Here is a 16,339-nt window from a genome sequence, read left to right as displayed (position 1 = left end):
CCCGGGAACCCCGCCCCGCCGAGACCCCGTCGAGCCCGCCGACCCCGTTGGGGCCGGAAGACGACCTGAGGGGCAGGACGAGACCCCTCCCCGGCAGAGACTTCCGGGACGCAGGGGAGACCCCCACCCGTGGCCGAGACCCCTGCCCCGAGCCAGCCCTGCCGTTCACCCCCGCAACCCCGGCAGAGGCCGCGATCGGGCCTGGACCTTGTCCCGCGAGAGCCACCCGCTCTGGACTCAGAACCCCCCTCGCCCGCAGTCACAGGCTCCGCGCCCTTCCCTGTCCCTTAACTCCAGACCCCCAGCCTGGCCCGTCGACTCCTTCCTTGGCCCCGTCCCGCCTCTGGGAGTCCCCGGGGTGTTCGGGCCTCCTTTGCGGCCGCCCCAGCCCCTGGCCTTCCTCCATCCCGGCCTGGGCATCCTCACGGGCCGAGCCCCGCCCCCAACTCAGCCCTCTCCCACGCTCCGTCTCTTATAGCATTTGTCACGCTCCGTCTCCCATAGCATTTGTCGCCAGCAACAGTTTGGAGTCTGAGGTTGGATCCCTTTTTCTTCTGGAGCTGCCGTGCCTCCCTTGCCTCTTCCTGGCCCTTGTCATCCTCCTTCACGGCCAGCCAGATACCTGGCTTGCCTGTGGGGCCCATTTTCTTCCCTGTCTGTCCCCACCCCACAAGAACCAGGTTTCTCTAATAAATTCTCTCCCTTCTTTAGCCAGGACTTAGCCCGCAGTAACTTGGGTTGTGGGTAGTTATGTGGACACCCTCTGAAAAGAGCCGGTGTGCTTATATAAGACCCGGGAGATGGGGCAAGCCTCCTCTGGGAGCGTCTGGGCGCTGGAGCCTCTGGCCAGCTCTGTTCACTGCGGCCTGGGCCTCTGTTGCCTTGCGGCCACAGCCAGACTTTGGAGGAGGCTGTGTGTAAGGCCTTTGAAGGGGCCAGGCCAGTGGGGGTCCAGTTCCGGAGTCATGACCTTGGCAACCTCTGCACCCTCGCACAGAAGCATCTTTAGATGATGCTGCCTGCCTCCTGGGGGACGGGGAGGGGTCTGGCCGCAGGTCATGTGGAACTCCTGGCAGGCTCCATCAACGTGACCTGCGCTTTCCCATCCAGACTGTGAACTCCTGGGGCAGGGCCAGCTGTGTGTCTGCCAGGCCAGCCCAGGGCGGCGAAGGTGGCTGAGTCATAGGCTTTGGGTGATTTGTGCAGCCACCCCAGGGCTGTGTGACTGCAGTAGGGGTTTGGGGGATGCTTTTTGGGCTGAGCAGGGTTGAGTCTGGGTTCCTGTGACCGGGGTTCTGGACTGGGGTCTGCACTGGGAAGGGGTGGGGGCTCCCACTCATTCCTGCGGGGTGCAGCACCTCATCATTGCGTTCACACACACCCCTGGAAAACTGGTCAGCACAAAGTAGGGGTCTGTGAACCATCCATAGCTGTTTCCAGAGATGACCCGAGAATGGAGTTGTATCCCTTCTTAAAGGAGACAAAACACGAATGATAAGAACTGTAGGTGGGAAAAGCAAAGGTGGGTCATGGAGCTAGAGGAGGGCTGGGTGGGGCTAGGCAGAACTGATGGGGGGTTTCTGGTGGAAGAACAGCTTGAGTAGAAGCCCCAGGGGAGAATGAGGAGGGGAGGAGGGCACTGTGCAGTGGGGCTCCTGGGGGTCCCATTGCCTGAGGTCCCCTCGGGGACTTGGGGGCCAGGTTTGGGGGATTTTATACCTCTGGTCCTGAGCCCACTGAGAGCCACGTAAGCTGGTGCAGGGCTTTCAGGGAAGCAGTGCCCTTGGCTCTGGCTATCGCCTCAAGGCTGGACTCTGTACAGCCCAAGGGGCAGGGCCTGCCTGGGAGGGTTTAGAAGGGGCTGCGGCGTGAGCAGACATGCCACCCAGATTGCTGGGTTTGTGCGGGGTCTGGGTCGTGGGACATCTGATCAGGTCACCTCAGGGCAGAGGGAATGATACACACGTGGACACACATGCACGTGTTACAGAGGAGGTGGGGGCGTTGCAGGGCGCAGTTGCGGTTTTAAGTAGGAGAGGCTTTGCTGAGAAGGTATTGTTTAAATAAAGCCCGGGAGGGAGGGAGGAAGATGTCCTGGGAGGCTGCCCCAGGCAGTGGAGCTGCAGGTGCAGAGGGCCTCAGTAGTGGCTCAGGGCCCTTGGGGAGCACTGAGGAGCTGTACCTGGTGTGGAAATGTGGCCGGTTTGTGCCTGGCCTCATCAGTGTGTGAGGACCTGGAGGAAACGCAGATCTTGGGTGGGGAGACAAGGCAGAGAGAACGGGGTGTGTTTCAACTGTCCAGGCGAGGGGTGCTCGCCTGCTTGGGGGCAACTCAGAGGCCTGGAGGATAGATGAGGGGGCTGTGGGTCTGTAGGTGTTGGCTGTGGCCGTGCCTGAGAGTTTGGCCTCCTTCACAGCCGGTGGGGGGTGCGTGCTTTGGGAAGAGGCTGCCCTGCACATCAGGGCATGAATGCACAGGGGAGTGAATGAACCTGGGGCTGCACTTTCACCTGGGTGTGGCCCTGGCTGCTGGGGAGGGGCCATGGCTCTGAAGCCTCCTGATTTGCTGGGGAGCTGGCATTTCTGTTCTGGTTTGGGTCAGTGACCTGAGGTGGTTACAGTGAAGTCAGTGAGGTCATTGCCACGGATGTGGGTTACAACCTGGAATGCTTGAGGCTGCAAATCCCCTCCCCTTCTTGACTGAGCAGTAAGGGCTCCCTGCTGTGCTGCAGGAACAGCCCTGGGTGTCTCCAGGTAGAGGAATTTTGGTTTATTTTTGACCCCAGGTTGAGTCTCCAAATTGTCACTGCCTTGTGTTCCCCTCCAGTAGGCAGAAGGAGGTGATACTGTCCGTTGAGATCTAAAGTCCTTTATGAAGGTCCTCCTTCTCCTTCCAGGAGGGAGCCATGGATCTGCTGCGGGAGCTGAAGGCCATGCCTATCACGCTGCACCTGCTCCAGGTAGGTCCCTCCCTGCCCCAGGTCCGGGACAGCTCCTGGGGACAGCCCAGGAGATGGCAGTTCTGAGGGCACCTGGCAGGGCTTCCCCCCCCCCCCCCCCCAGCGGGCCTTAGTTGGCACAAATGCCTGTTCCTGAGGAGAGGGTCTCTGCCTTTCTCTGGGCTCAGTGGGACAGGGAAGGGAGTCTGAGAATATTGGGAGAGGCATCTACCTCCCTGGCAGGTCCTGGGCTCCTGTCCTGTGGGAGCCACCAAGGGTCTGCCAGGAGGATCTGGCGCATAGGGTGGGCCCCTTCCTCCACCCGACTCAGACCACTTGCCTTGTAGTCCACCCGAGTCGGGATGTCTGTCAACGCCCTTCGGAAGCAGAGCTCCGACGAGGAGGTCATTGCACTGGCCAAGTCCCTCATCAAGTCCTGGAAGAAGCTCCTGGGTGCGGCTTGGGCAGTGCCCACTGAGTGCTGGGACCAGGGCCCCGAGAAGTGCTGCCTCTGGCTGGTCAGCACAGTGTAGGGTCCTGGCAGTGCCCACCCTGAGCCAGGTCACCTGGGAGTGGGGCAGTGGCAACCCCAGACCATGAAGCACCCAGCTTGGGGCTGGCAGTGGATCAGTGGGTGCCTGTCAGCATTGGCTGGGAGGGCTGGCCTAGGAGGCAAGGGTGTGTGCTGGGGGCAGGGTTCCAGGCAGAACAAGGAGAGAGGAGAGTTGAGGCCAGGACTTGAGCTGACAGCACAGAGACTGGGGTGAGCTGGGAGGTCATACAGAGGGGAAGGTCACGGCCAGGAGGCTGAGAAGTGTCAGGAGGCGGGAAGGGAGAGGGAGAAGTTGGGGCCGCCTCAGCTACTCAGAGGGAACAGAGGGGCAGCCCCCTGCCAGGGGAGGGAAGGGCAGGGCTGGGCTGGACTGAAGGCTGCCTCTTCCTGGAGACAATGGGGTGACTGGGGTTGCAAAGATGCTGCTATCCGGGATGGAGGCAGCCCTCCTAGCTCTGTCCACACCCTTGTGAAACAGTCTCTCTCTAGCCCTGTGTGACCCTCAGGCCGTACACAGCACAAGCACGTCCTCAACTCCAGCCGCTGGGCCTGGCTCTGGGCTTTCAGGAAGAGCTTTGTTGGGGACATGCTTGGTCTCTCCGGCCAGGACAGGCAGGAGGGTGGGCCCCAGAGGTGGCCTTTGTGAGTGGGTGCTTGTATAGGAAAGTGTTCTGGGGAGGTAGCCTTGGGACTGCAGAGACGGACAGGTTGCTGGGGAGGGTGAGGGCCTGTTCACAGAGGCTGGGCGCCTTCCTGGCCCCTGGCTCCTCTGGCTGGGTGGGGAGCTGGGGGCTGGGGCTGGGAGTGTTGGTGGTTGGGCTGAGGCTGCACCTTGGTGGTGGTCTGCGCCCGTCCCTCCTCTGCCTTCCCCTGATCAGCCCATCCCTGATCTTTCCTCAACTGCAGATGCTTCAGATGCCAAAGCCAGGGAGCGGGGGAGGGGCACACCTCTGCCCACGTCCTCGAGGGATGCCTCACAGGCCCCAGATCCCAGGTAGTACCCCTGGAAGGCAGGTGCACACACTCCTGCTTCCCAGCCTGCTTCCTTGCCAGGGAAAGGGTGCTAATCTCTGTGTGCCTAGGCATTGCTTTGAGGCTGCACACAGAGTCGGTCAACCTCATGCCGGACACTGGCCTTGTGGTGTGTCCCGCCTGCACTGACCACTTGAGACGCGGGTCTGTGTCCACCTGGCTGTCAGCCAGCCACCCTGGCCTCTTCCTCTGCCAAGAGCTGCTGTATACCCTGAGTGGGCCTGTGGGAGCCCCCGGCCTCTTCCCCCAAGACCCCCTGCTGGGTTTGGTTCTTGCTGGCCCACTCTGGCTTCCCGAACTTCAGCCTCACTCAACGAGGGCCCCTCCTTCCTGCAAAATTCTGCCCAGAACCAAAGGCGGGTGCCCAGCTCCCCTCTCCTGCCCTGCATGTGCATGTGTGGTCACTGTTGCCAGGGGGTGATGAGGGCTCTGTGGCCTGCAGCTGGGAGCTGCGGCTGTTTCTGGTGGCAGGCTATGGCCGAGAGATGGCTTTGCCCTTGACCATACTGGGTTGTGGTGACTGGGCCACCAGGAACTCATGGATACCTTTGCAAGTTGATTTTCCTCCTGGAAGCTGCCTGCTTCTGCCAACTTCCACAGAGGGGATGTGGGGAGGGCTAGATGGATGCAGCCTGGTCATTGGGCAGCCTCATGTTGGGGTCCAGCCCTGAGGGGCATCCTTTTTTTTTTTTTTTTTTTTTTTTTTTTTTGAGACAGAGTCTTGCTTTGTGCCCGGGCTGGAGTGCAGTGGCCGGATCTCAGCTCACTGCAAGCTCCGACTCCCGGGTTTACACCATTCTCCTGCCTCAGCCTCCGGAGTAGCTGGGACTACAGGCGCCCGCCACCTCGCCCGGCTAGTTTTTTGTACTTTTTAGTAGAGACGGGGTTTCACTGTGTTAGCCAGGATGGTCTCGATCTCCTGACCTCGTGATCCACCCGTCTCGGCCTCCCAAAGTGCTGGGATTACAGGCTTGAGCCACCGAGCCCGGCAGTGAGGGGCATCCTTGTCCCATTTTGTACGTGCCTAGCGGGGTCATCTGTGACAGTAGAACCTGGCCTTGGGTGACTCTGCCTTGTCTCCCCACCAGGCAGCTCTGGGTCTCTCCCTCTCCCCACCAGGCAGCAGGTATTTGTGTTGTGGCCCCGCGGATGGGCACCCCAGAGGTGGCAGAAACTGCCAGGTTCATTCTGATCCACTGGAGATGCTGCCCAGATCCTGACTGCTGGGTCTAGGATCCTGTTCCCACCTGGGGAGTACATCCTGACCCACCGCAGACCTCACGGCCCACGCCCTCCTGGCTGCTGGGCACACCCCATGGACATCTGGGCTCAAGATAGGCAGGGCCACAGGCTGCTGTTGGACTCTGGCAGAGTGGAGCAAGCAGGGTTTGGAGGGGGAATATGCTGTGGCACCTGCTGCTTCTGGGATCAGTGTCTTGCTGGGGTGCCTGCAGCCTTGAGTCTGAGTCTAGCTGGCCCTGGCTCTCTGCAGCCGCAAGAGGCCGGAGCTGCCCAGGGCACCGTCGACTCCAAGGATCACCACATTTCCTCCGGTGCCTGTCACCTGTGATGCCGTACGCAACAAGTGCCGTGAGATGCTGACTGCTGCCCTGCAGACGGCCCGTGAGTGCGGCCGGCCCTGGCTCCTGACACCCGCTGGGATTTGCAGGGCAGCCCGGGCCCCTGCCTGCCCGAGGAGGCCTGCTTCTAGAGGGGCGACTCTCCTCCCCCAGCCCATTGCTGTGGCCCTGGCAGGGGCGTGGGGCCTGTGCCTGCATCATGGGCCTCTTCCAGGGACACGGATGTCCCCTCTAAGCTGCCAGGGTGTTTTGCAGGCAGAAGGGGTGGCAGGTGGAGAAACCAGTGGGGGCAGCTAGTCAGGGCTCCCTCTTGCAGACGACCACGTGGCCATCGGTGCGGACTGCCAGCGCCTGTCGGCTCAGATCGAGGAATATATCCTTTGGGCAGGGGCTATGGGCCTGGGTTTCTGGTGGAGTCAGGAGGCTGCCTGGCCTGGTGGCCTCTGGTGGCTGCTGGATGCCACTGCACAGCTGTCCAGGGGTCACATGCCTGGGTGGTCACCTACCTGGGTGGTCAGGTTGTCTTGCTCCAGGAGGGCCCCCAGACCAGCTGAGAGGCTGATTCTGCCTGCTGGTGGGGCCTAGGTTCCCTGGGGCTGTAGCCTGAAGCTGGGTCTCAGTCAGGAATGGGCCTGGGGCAGGCTCTGCCCTGCAGCCCTTCACCTGTCTACCAGGTGTGGGTGGGCAGACCGACCCCTGTGTGGCTGGGCAGAACCTTTCCAGCCAGCACTCCAGCATAGCCCCCAGCGGGGCAGGTGGTAGGTGGAGGGCAGTGACGTTGTCCTCGGGTGGGTCCTTAAACACTTGCACGCATCTTCCGGGACGTTGGAAACACAGACATGAAGTATAAGAACCGTGTACGGAGTCGTATCTCCAACCTGAAGGATGCCAAGAACCCTGACCTGCGGCGGAATGTGCTGTGTGGGGCCATAACACCCCAGCAGATTGCCGTGATGACCTCAGAGGTGAGCCCCTGTTGGAGGGGCTGGAGGGCTGCTCCCTCGGAATGGTGGGCTAAGCCACTGGCCCCATGCTCCAGGAGATGGCCAGTGATGAGCTGAAGGAGATCCGTAAGGCCATGACCAAGGAGGCCATCCGAGAGCACCAGATGGCCCGTACTGGCGGCACGCAGACAGACCTGTTCACCTGCGGCAAGTGCAGAAAGAAGAACTGCACCTACACGCAGGTGAGCGGCCGCTGGGCACCTCTGGGCACCTCCCCTGGGCCCAGTGTCTTCAGGGCATCCTGTGCCCCTCCTAGGAGCCCATACCTGTTCCCGCCTCTGCTGTGAGTTTTCCCAGCCTCTCTGTCCCTGACTAGGCTAAGGCATGATGGCCACCTTCAGGGACCACTCCCCTCTACCCAGGACCCCTGGGCCCCAGGAGGCAGCATCTTGGGTGGTGGGGTCCACTTGTTCCGGGTGCTCAAGTCGGAGGGCCTGGCCCGGCCCGGCCCAGCCTGAACAGAGGGCCCTCAAGGCGTTGATGTTGGTGGGAGGGCCGTGCCGCCTGCTGCCTGGTAGTGACCGCAGGACTCTCAGTCCCTGCCATGGGGGTGGACACTGAGTGTGCTGGGGAGACTGTGGATCCCATGAGATGGCAGGGACCCTGTTAAGAGGGGAGTGCGGCTGGGCACGGTGGCTCATGTCCATAATCCCAGCACTTTCGGAGGCTGAGGCAGGTGGATCATGAGGTCAGGAGTTTGAAACCAGCCTGACCAACATGGTGAAACCCCGTCTCTACTAAAAATACAAAAATTAGCCGGGAGTGATGGCGCATGCCTGTAATCCCAGCTACTCAGGAGGCTGAGGCACTTGAACCCGGTAGGTGGAGGTTGCACAGTGAGCCGAGATCGTGCCACTGCACTCCAGCCTGGGTGACAGAGCAAGACTCCGTCTCAAAAAAAAAAAGGGGGGAGTGTGTTGAGGCGGCTGCTGTGCCTGGCAGATAGGACTCGTGAGGGGCTGCAAGAACAGCCCTTCCTTCCCCTCAAAGGCTGCATGGGGCCTGGGTCTGTGCAGAGCCTGCCTCTTTCCTGCTCCCAGCCTCTGGTCAGAACAGGCTCTGCCTGTGGCCTGAGGCTCACCCTTGGGCCTTCCGGAAGGCAGCCACGGACACTAGGGACCCCTGCTAGTTCCCCCCATCATTGGGACCCTCCTGCCCTCAGCCAAGTCTGGGCCCTGCTGGTCCCCAGCCAATGTGAGCTGCTTCAAGCCCACACAAGGGCCTCTGCCCCAATAGACACTGTCTCCCTCCCCCGGAGGCTCAGCTCTGGAAGGTTGGAGTCGCAAGGCGGCCTCAGATCGGGTCACCTATGGGAGCTCAGCGGCTGTAAGACCAGCTCTGCCCATGTTGAGGGGACACTCTCTGCAGCAGAGCCCTGGGCTCACCCAGCCCTCCTTACAGGTGCAGACCCGCAGCTCTGACGAACCCATGACCACCTTTGTTGTCTGCAATGAGTGTGGAAACCGCTGGAAGGTGAGTGAGCAGGCTCAGGCTGCCCTTTCCAGCTCCATTCTCTGGAGGTGGGGTGTCTCAGCCTCTGTGGGATCTGTGGTGTGAACTGGGGATGGCCCTGCCCAGCCAGCCTCCTGGGAGTCTCGGGCATGGTGGGTGGAGACTCCAGCCTTGGGTGAGCCTGTGTGGCCTTCTCCTCTGGGGAGTCTCATGTGGCCACAAGGCTGGAGGCCTCACCCCCTTTTCCGCAGTTCTGCTGAGCCCTCGTGTAGATGTGCTGCAGCCTTGGGCCGTGGCCAGTGCTGGCCCCCCGCCCACGTCCTCCGCTGATACAGCTTCTCTGGAGACCCTAGAAGGCAGCATGTCCTGCCCTCAGCCTGCCTGCCTGGATTGCACCTTTCTGCCCTTTCCCCCTCGTTATTAAATGTTTCTTTTTGCCATCTTGTTCTCCTCAGCTGTTACTCCTGGTGGGCCCTGTCCCCATGTTTGACCTGTTCCCGCTGCTGTGGACAAGGCCCCTCCCTGAGGTCAGGCAGTGCTTGGGCTTGGCCCTGGTGGGTCAGCCCCAGGAGAGGAGCTTGACTGACCTTCAGAGATCACCTGGGGTGGCTCTGCTTGTGAGGGCAGGTGGGGAGAGGGTCTTGTGTGCTGACAGCCTGTCGTCCTGTGCAGGCCACTGTCCTCCCCACTGCCTCGGGCATGGGCAGTTTGGGACCCAGGTCCTGGCACTTCAGGACAGCTTGTCCCCATGCTGCCTTCTCTGTTCTTGTGGGAGTTGTGGTCTCAGGGCCCTGAGCCAATTTCAGCTTCAACTCACTTAACTTCCCAGAAACATAGGGGATGGGGTGGTGAGTACTCAACTCATAGGGCCTGTGAGATGGTAAAGATGGCACTGTGCCTGGCACCAAGCAGCCCCTCCTGCCCCAGCCAGCCTGCCTCTGGGGACCCCATCCAGCTGGGCCCGGGCGGCACTTCCTGTTGCCTCTTGACTTCTGAGGTGCTGTGGGTTGCACGGTTCTGGCCCACTTTCAGCGAAGGAGGCTGAGGGCGTGGAGCTCATGCCCCAGGCGGGGTTCAGCAGCCACCCACTGGGGCCACTGTTCTGAGGGCTCTGGTGGAGCCCAGCGCGTGGGAAGAAGGTGAGCACACAGGCTGTGTCTCCCCTCCCAAGGGGCACTGGAGCCCCTGCCCTGGGACGAGGGCACTGCTCCCCAGCCCTGAGTCTGGGGCCACTCCTCATTCTCCAGTCTCTCCGCAAACTTGGACAAAAATGAGTAGAGACTTTTGCTTTAAAAATATCTTCAATAATAAGACATCCTATTTTTGGGGGGTTAGGGATAGAGATAAATATGAAAACCTTTTTTTTGATAAAACACCTAGTAAGGACATGTTTCCAGGTTTAAAGTTCATGAACATATAAAACAGAAATTGGGTCCTGCCACCTTGAGTGCAGGATTCTGAGGTCCTACATCTGGTTCTGAGGTTCTGGGTTTGATTCTGGGGTACAGACAGCTCAAGTAGGAGGTCTCCTTATGTCATAGAACTACATGATGCAGAGGTTCTGCCCCCCACCAAGGCTTGTCCGGGGCCCGTCAGCTGCCTGGGGAAGAGGCCCCAACGAGGCTCCTGGGTCCAGCATGGCTCCTGGGGGGGTCCCTACTCTCACCATGCAAGAGCCCCCACCAGGAGCACTGGGCCAGCCAGCTGCGGGCCGATGAGGGGGCTTCTGGCCCGCCCTGCACCTGGAGTTCCTGCTTGGCCACGGGTGGGCAGAGCCAGGAGGCACAGCACTCCCCACTGGGTCTAGGACCGTCTCCACGGGTGGGGACCCCAGCCGGCCAGGCTGGGCCCGCAGGCATGTGCCCCGACAGCCAACACCTGAAGGGAACCCAGAGTCGGCCACAGGAGGCAGTGGGGTCTGTGCTGCTGGGGGCGGCCTAGGCCTCGGAGGACTGTGACGACCCCTGCAGCAGCAGGGCACGGTAGGTGGGAGAGCTGAGGAAGCGTGGGTAGGAGTCCCGGTGCATGAGCGTGTAGATCTGCAGCTGTGCGTCGTCAAACGTGTGTGCGGACGGCTCCTGCATCTTCTTGTTGATGCCCTCCCGCACACGGGAGTCCAGGCTCACCTGCAGGACAAGGCACTGAGGTCAGGGGGCTCGGGAGGTGCCTTCCCCACCTAGTGCCCGGAGCAGGCGGCCCCTGCCCCTTGTGGTGTCCGGCGCACCTCCTTGGGGGACAGGATGGACACGTAGTCCTCGTAGATGAGCCTCGCCTTCTCGTCCACCACGTGCTGGTTGGCCTCGGCCTTCAGCTCCTCACAGGCCAGCCAGAAGAGCATGTTCTCCTCGCTGTACTCTGTCCGCAGGAATGCCCGGAACACGCTGCGTCCCGCCGGGCTGCGCATCAGCTTGTCAAAAGACTGGGCCCAGCTCTGCACCTCCTCAGGGCTTGGTGTGGCACTGCGGGCATTGGGGCCAGGCTACGTCAGGCCCAAGTCTCCCGGCCTGGGACCCCCCAACAGGCACACACCAGCCGGCTGGACTCACCATACTTCACAGCTGGGGAGGGGCTGCAGCTTGCTCTCCCGGGAGGCCTGCCATGCGCGCCGCCGTTCTTGGTTCCTAGTGGCAGAGAGGAAGCGGCACTGCCGTGGGCACACACGCCTCCATGGCCACACAGGCCCTCAGCACATGGGCAGGCATCTGACACACGTGTACCCACTGCAGGAGGGCAGCCCCTGCAGCTGGCTCCTCCCACAATCTCCTGGGAAAGGGTGTCCATGCTCCCTGTCAGTCGTTCCCGAATTCTCCACGGAATCTGCAGTCCAGGTTACTGTCCCTGCCACAGTGCCCACGGACTCAGCCCTCTTCCATTCCAGCACTTGGACCCAGTGCCCGCGAGTCTCTGGCCTTCCAGGAGGGACCCTTTGGCTCCTGGTGCTCCTCCCCATCCCTGGCCCACTGGGCAACCTCCTCCACCCACCCATGCCCACCCCACATGAGGCTGAGAAGCAGGTATGCCACTTCCCCTTCTGCCTCTGCTCCCCTGGGGGCGATGGGTTGGGGCAAGCTGAGGGGCCACAAGGAGCTGGGAGATCCCTGAACACCTGGGATGGCAGAAGGGTCATGTGCCTGGGAACAGGGACACCCATGAGAGTGTGCCTGGGAACATGGCCACCCTGCTCCTCGGCCTGTTCTTGGCCTGTCCCTGTCCCACTGATGGGGCCACACGCTGCAGGTCTGGCATGTCAGCAGTGTGTCTCGTCGGCTGACGCCACTGAAAGCCCCAAACCCATGTGTCCACACTGGTTAGGTCCTGGAGCCTGATCCCTGGTTCTCTCAAGGGAAACTGCTGCTTTGCCTTGGCTCCTAGCACCCTGTCAATGCTGGACCCAAATCCATCACCGGCTGATCTTTCTCCAGGGCACGGCTGGCCGACATCGTGCACCCAGACGTCCTGACGGAACTAAGCCCCTGGGCTCCTCCCAGCCCCTTTCCCGACTGCCCCCTGGCCACCCCAGCTTGCCCATGGGTCAGCTGACCCCATGGTGGGTCCAGAAGCGCTGTCCTCTCATCGGCCAGGGCCTGAAGCCTGAATAGGGCCAGGCTTGTGCAAGGCATGAAAACATCCACCAGCTCCCCTACACTCCTAGGAAATCTGTTACCATCTGGGAGCCCCACTCCCACCCTCACAGGGATGCCCAAGGACCCCCCCACCACCCTGTGCCCTTCTCCCCCCACGCATGCTGTCTGGGAAACTCTCGGCTGTCACCCCAGGGCCAGCAGTTGCCTTATTCGGGTCTCTGCTCAAACATCCCTCCATCCCACACAGTCTGTGGGGTCTGTGCCTCTCTTTCTCTCTGTCTCTTTCTCTCTCTCTTTCTTTATTTCTTTTTTTTTTGAGACAGAGTTTTGCTCTTGTTGCCCAGGCTGGAGTGCAATGGTGTGATCTCGGCTCATTGCAACCTCCACCTCCCAGGTTCAAGCCATTCTCCTGCCTCAGCCTCCTGAGTAGCTGGGATTACAGGCATGCGTCACCACGCCCGGCTAATTTTGTATTTTTAGTAGAGACGGGGGTCTCTCCATCTTGGTCAGGCTGGTTTTGAACTCCTGACCTCAGATGATCCGCCCGCCTCGGCCTCCCAAAGTGCTGGGATTACAGGCGTGAGCCACTGTACCCGGCCTGTGCCTGTCTTACTCCATCGCAGGCTCCCAGGCTCACAGCAGCATGGATAAGCACATGCTGTGTGAACGGGCACATGCATATACACAGCACACCGACACACCCTTGGCAAGACAGGTACAAGAACCATACATAAGCCCCCTGGGGCGAAGGCACCGGCCACTCATCGCCAGGGCCCAACAGACCCTGGACAGGACAGCGCTGCGAGGTGGCAGGGGCACCCTACCTGCGGGGATTCCTCAGAAGCCACCACTGGGTCCCCTCCTGGGTCTGCTTGGCCCCAGGCCCTCGAGCCCCTCTCCAGCTGGGCACCCCAGGCCCTACTCACCAGGAGCAGCTACAGCAGCAGCACCAGCATAGGCAGCAGGGGTTACGGCTGGGGGCCGCTGGAGGGGCTGCATCATGACTGGACATTGAAGGGGGCCGGTCCGCCTCCTCTGGCCCTGTGTTCTGGGGAAAAATGGGGCTACCTCAGCCTTCAGGTCAGAACCTACCAGATGCTCCACCTCTCCCCCACCCTCCCATGGGTGTCCCTGTTCCCAGGCACATGACCCTTCTGGCCTCCCGGGTGTTCAGGGATCTCCCAACTCCTTGTGGCCCCTCAGCTTGCCCCACCCCATCTCCCCCAGGGGAGCAGAGGCAGAGGGGGAGGTGGCATACCTGCTTCTCAGCCTCATGCGGGGTGGGCATGGGTGGGCGGAGGTTGCCCAGGCTCCGTGGTGCCAGCTCTCAGACCCTCACCACAGCCTGGGGGTCTGGGGAGAGGGGCCAAGGTTCTGACTGAGAACCTGAAACCCCAGCCCCTGCCTGTCCCTTAGGAGGGGTCCTGAGAGGGTGTCTCCCTACCAGGGCCTCTGGACCCGGCTCTGCCCAGGGCTTCGACCCCAACCCCAAGCTTACAGCAGGGCTGGGAGGGGGTCTAGGGTCATTGAGGAGGGGGCTGCAGCAGCTTCCGGCCCCTCCTCCCAGGCTGGGCCCCAGATGAGGCCCCCACAGGAGGTTCCGAGACACCCCCATCCGCTCACTCCCTGGGAAGCCGGAAGCCTGGGTTCCTCTTTCTCGGTTTCCGGCTCCCAGCCCCTCCCAAAGGGGCCCCGAGAGTCTGGGGCTACCAACTGTGCGTGCGGGTGGTGGCCAGACTTGCTTCTAGGGCGTCTGGGGTGGGGAGTGGGCAGAGCAGCTCCCACCAAGAGTCCAGGTCTGTCTGCGCGTCCCAGGGGCAGCAGGTTAGACCTGCAGCAGTGAGGATTTAAGTGGGACTCAGGGCTGGACTTTCTGAGGGTGTGGGAAGGGGGGCAGGGCCCTGGTGAGGAGGGACATGCCCCCCAAACATGGTTCTTTGGCCCTGCTACCTCCCACCCAAGACTTCCCTCCCTCCTTGCTCACTGCCTCTAGGCTGTGAAACCGCTGTGGAACCAAGGCCGTACCGCAGGGCGCGCCAGCCAGGGAAGTGGGGGTGGCAGTGGGTGGGGGCACCCTGCTCCCCAGTCAAAGCCTCAGAGTCCCTGAGGGGCGGGGTGTGGTGTGGTGTGTGTACCTCCCAGCGTTTGGTTGCACCATCTGCAGGGGAGGTGCACTAGGAGCGCCAAAGCTGTGAGTGGCCCTCGTGCCACCTAAGATACCACTTTGAATCCCAAGTCTCCTTGGGCAATGGCACAGGGGGGCCAATCAGTGCCCCGGAGGCAGTTGTGAACACCTGCGCCCACCTCTGCCCTCTGGGCCTCCGTGCATGTCCACCACCCTCCTCATCTGCCACCCTCCTCCCTGGCCAGGGAGCTTACAACTTGGTTCTACTTTATTTTCTCAATCTTCATTCCCCCCTACCACGCCTCCCTTAGCTTGTGGCCTTTGAATGCTTGTTTCTGTCTGGTTGGTCTCTCTTGGCCTCCTGGGACGGTGTGTGAATGGCGCTCAGAGAAGACAGTGCTGGAGTTCTGCACTCTCAGGGCCCCCAATACCCCTGAGGCCTGGGCATGCAGAGGCCACTGCCCTGGCCCAAGTCTGAGGCAGGTGCAGCATCCCCCGGGACCTCGGCCCCTCACCGCCTGCCCAGCTTCCTCTGAGACTGTGGGTCCCACAGGTTCCTAGCAAGTAGATGAGGAGACAGAAAGTGGCCCCACAGCTGGGCTTGCCTTCAGGGGTCAAGTTTCTAGGGAAAGGAAGGGGCGTGGCAACCTGAGGTTTGGTAGCTGTACCCAGACGGGGCTGTCTGTGACTTCCCCAGGCAGCAGTTCTTCCTCCTCTCTGTCCCCACCCAGGGTCCTCCCCCACACTCTAGCACCCCGGAGACTGTCCCTCCTGGGCTACTGTCCCTCCTGGGCTACCATCTTCACCCCAGCTCTGAACTGGAGGAGGGGACGTGTTTAGGGGTGCAGGGCCGGGGTGCTAGGGGCTGCATTTGCTGCAGAGGAGGGAGCCAGCCCCTTCTTCCCAGCTTCAGGCCCTGGACTGGGTCACCTGTCCCTGAACTGGGCTTCCTGTACCCTTCTCAGGTCAGCTGGGGCAACCCATGTCCCCAGGCTACCCCCCCTTCTCTCCTGGGGGATACAGAGTCTCAACTAGGGTCCTCCTGCTTGTCATCCTGGGATTGGGGACCCCCCTTCCCCAGCCTCCCAGGCTTTGGCCCCCAAGTCTGGGATGGGAGAGGCTGGACAGGCGGCACGTCTGGTCTCTGGGGATAGAGGCTCCCTCGGGAGTGGCTGCTGCTTTGCTCCACAGAAGGAAAAAGAACGTCCCAGAGCCTGCCCAGTCCAAAAAAAGAATAAGAAAATGTGACAATCCCAGAAAAAAATGTCATAACCTTTGGGAGGGGGGTTGAAGAGGGGCTCCATTCTCAGTTCTTAGCTCCTACCCAGGGCCTTTTCCATCTGCCACCCTCCACATGTGGCTGGTGGATGAGCCCTGGCCTGGCCCCTCCAAGGAAGGCCAGCTCTCCCCACCTCTGAAATGGTGGTAGTGACCCACCCACCACGCTCCTCTCTCTGCTGTTAGGGGCCAGCCTGGAGGAGCCTGTGTCCTCCTCCAGGTGCCTCTTTCTCCAGCTTCTGACGCCCCCACCCCTACCTCAATGCTCCCTACTCACCAGCGACCCAAAGGCGGGGTAGGGGCAGGAGGGGCCAGGTTGGGTCTGGGCCCCAAACTGGCTGCCGAAGGGGCGTGCACTGCAGCAGCAGGGACTCAAGTCAGACGGCAGGAGGGACTCCTGCGGTGCTCTGGAGGGAGGCTAGCGCCAGGAGCCCCCGATCGGCTGGGGCCGGGGGCGCAGCGCCTCCCCTACAGCTCGAAGGGCTGAGTGGCTGCCAGATCCAGCGGGGTGGGGGCAGGGGCGGACAGGGTGTCCCGCCCCGGCCCCTCCTCACCGGGCTGGCGGGGGGGAGGGAGACGCGGAAACCTGGGTTCTTCCGGCCCCCACCTTTAAGCAATCACTTCCCCAGGCTTTGAGCTCCAGAAAAAGGGGAACCCGGCTGCAGCGCCCCCTCCCCCAAGCGCGGGGGGCGGGCTCCAGTTCCACTGCGGCCCAGGGTCCACGTGGACCTGGCGGCGGGAGTCCTTGGGGTTCGAGTCCCGTGCGCCGGCTCCCGAAGCTCCCGCCCCGCA

General features: G+C 61.8%; 2 protein-coding genes across 5 annotated transcripts in view; one reads left to right on the top strand and one right to left on the bottom strand.

Annotated features, from left to right (window-relative positions):
• Positions 1–9,000, top strand: part of TCEA2 (transcription elongation factor A (SII), 2) — a 14,041-nt gene extending 5,041 nt beyond the window's left edge. Inside the window, exons 1-10 of one of the 2 annotated variants that reach the window (XM_011934427.1) lie at positions 7–536; positions 2,898–2,960; positions 3,287–3,392; positions 4,399–4,486; positions 6,017–6,147; positions 6,421–6,477; positions 6,915–7,069; positions 7,144–7,290; positions 8,510–8,581; positions 8,812–9,000. In XM_011934427.1, the coding sequence (XP_011789817.1) occupies positions 2,907–2,960; positions 3,287–3,392; positions 4,399–4,486; positions 6,017–6,147; positions 6,421–6,477; positions 6,915–7,069; positions 7,144–7,290; positions 8,510–8,581; positions 8,812–8,820 (819 nt within the window). In that variant the 5' untranslated portion in view covers positions 7–536; positions 2,898–2,906 and the 3' untranslated portion in view covers positions 8,821–9,000. Of the gene's footprint in view, positions 1–6; positions 537–2,897; positions 2,961–3,286; positions 3,393–4,398; positions 4,487–6,016; positions 6,148–6,420; positions 6,478–6,914; positions 7,070–7,143; positions 7,291–8,509; positions 8,582–8,811 lie in introns of those variants that run through there. The other variant, XM_011934428.1, reaches the window with a different exon arrangement.
• Positions 9,001–9,842: 842 nt separating this feature from the next.
• On the bottom strand, positions 9,843–16,339 carry RGS19 (regulator of G-protein signaling 19). 3 transcript variants are annotated; one of them, XM_011934424.1, is made up of 6 exons: positions 15,825–16,339; positions 13,403–13,497; positions 13,071–13,192; positions 11,107–11,181; positions 10,785–11,019; positions 9,843–10,686 (listed from the first exon to the last, which is right to left on the bottom strand). In XM_011934424.1, the coding sequence occupies exons 2-6, from the start codon at positions 13,430–13,432 to the stop codon at positions 10,498–10,500; spliced, it is 651 nt and encodes a 216-aa protein (XP_011789814.1). In that variant the 5' UTR covers positions 13,433–13,497; positions 15,825–16,339; the 3' UTR covers positions 9,843–10,497. The 3 variants fall into 3 exon arrangements, with proteins under 3 accessions (XP_011789814.1, XP_011789815.1, XP_011789816.1); XM_011934425.1 differs by having other exon boundaries at positions 16,155–16,339; XM_011934426.1 differs by lacking the exon at positions 13,403–13,497 and having other exon boundaries at positions 15,825–16,324.

This window comes from Colobus angolensis, unplaced genomic scaffold (assembly GCF_000951035.1).
Source record: "Colobus angolensis palliatus isolate OR3802 unplaced genomic scaffold, Cang.pa_1.0 Scaffold136, whole genome shotgun sequence".
NCBI classification, from domain to species: Eukaryota; Metazoa; Chordata; class Mammalia; order Primates; family Cercopithecidae; genus Colobus; species Colobus angolensis.
Note: the sequence above shows the minus strand (reverse complement) of the source record. Positions and strands in the feature narration are given on the sequence as shown.

Excerpts from the sequence above, each read along its gene's own strand:
- RGS19 (XM_011934424.1), bottom strand. The coding sequence starts at position 13,432 with ATGCCCACCCCGCATGAGGCTGAGAAGCAG. Across the intron at positions 11,182-13,070 it reads TGCTGCTGTAGCTGCTCCTG|GAACCAAGAACGGCGGCGCG; the intron begins GTGAGTAGGGCC and ends CTCTGCCACTAG. Across the intron at positions 10,687-10,784 it reads CCATCCTGTCCCCCAAGGAG|GTGAGCCTGGACTCCCGTGT; the intron begins GTGCGCCGGACA and ends CTTGTCCTGCAG.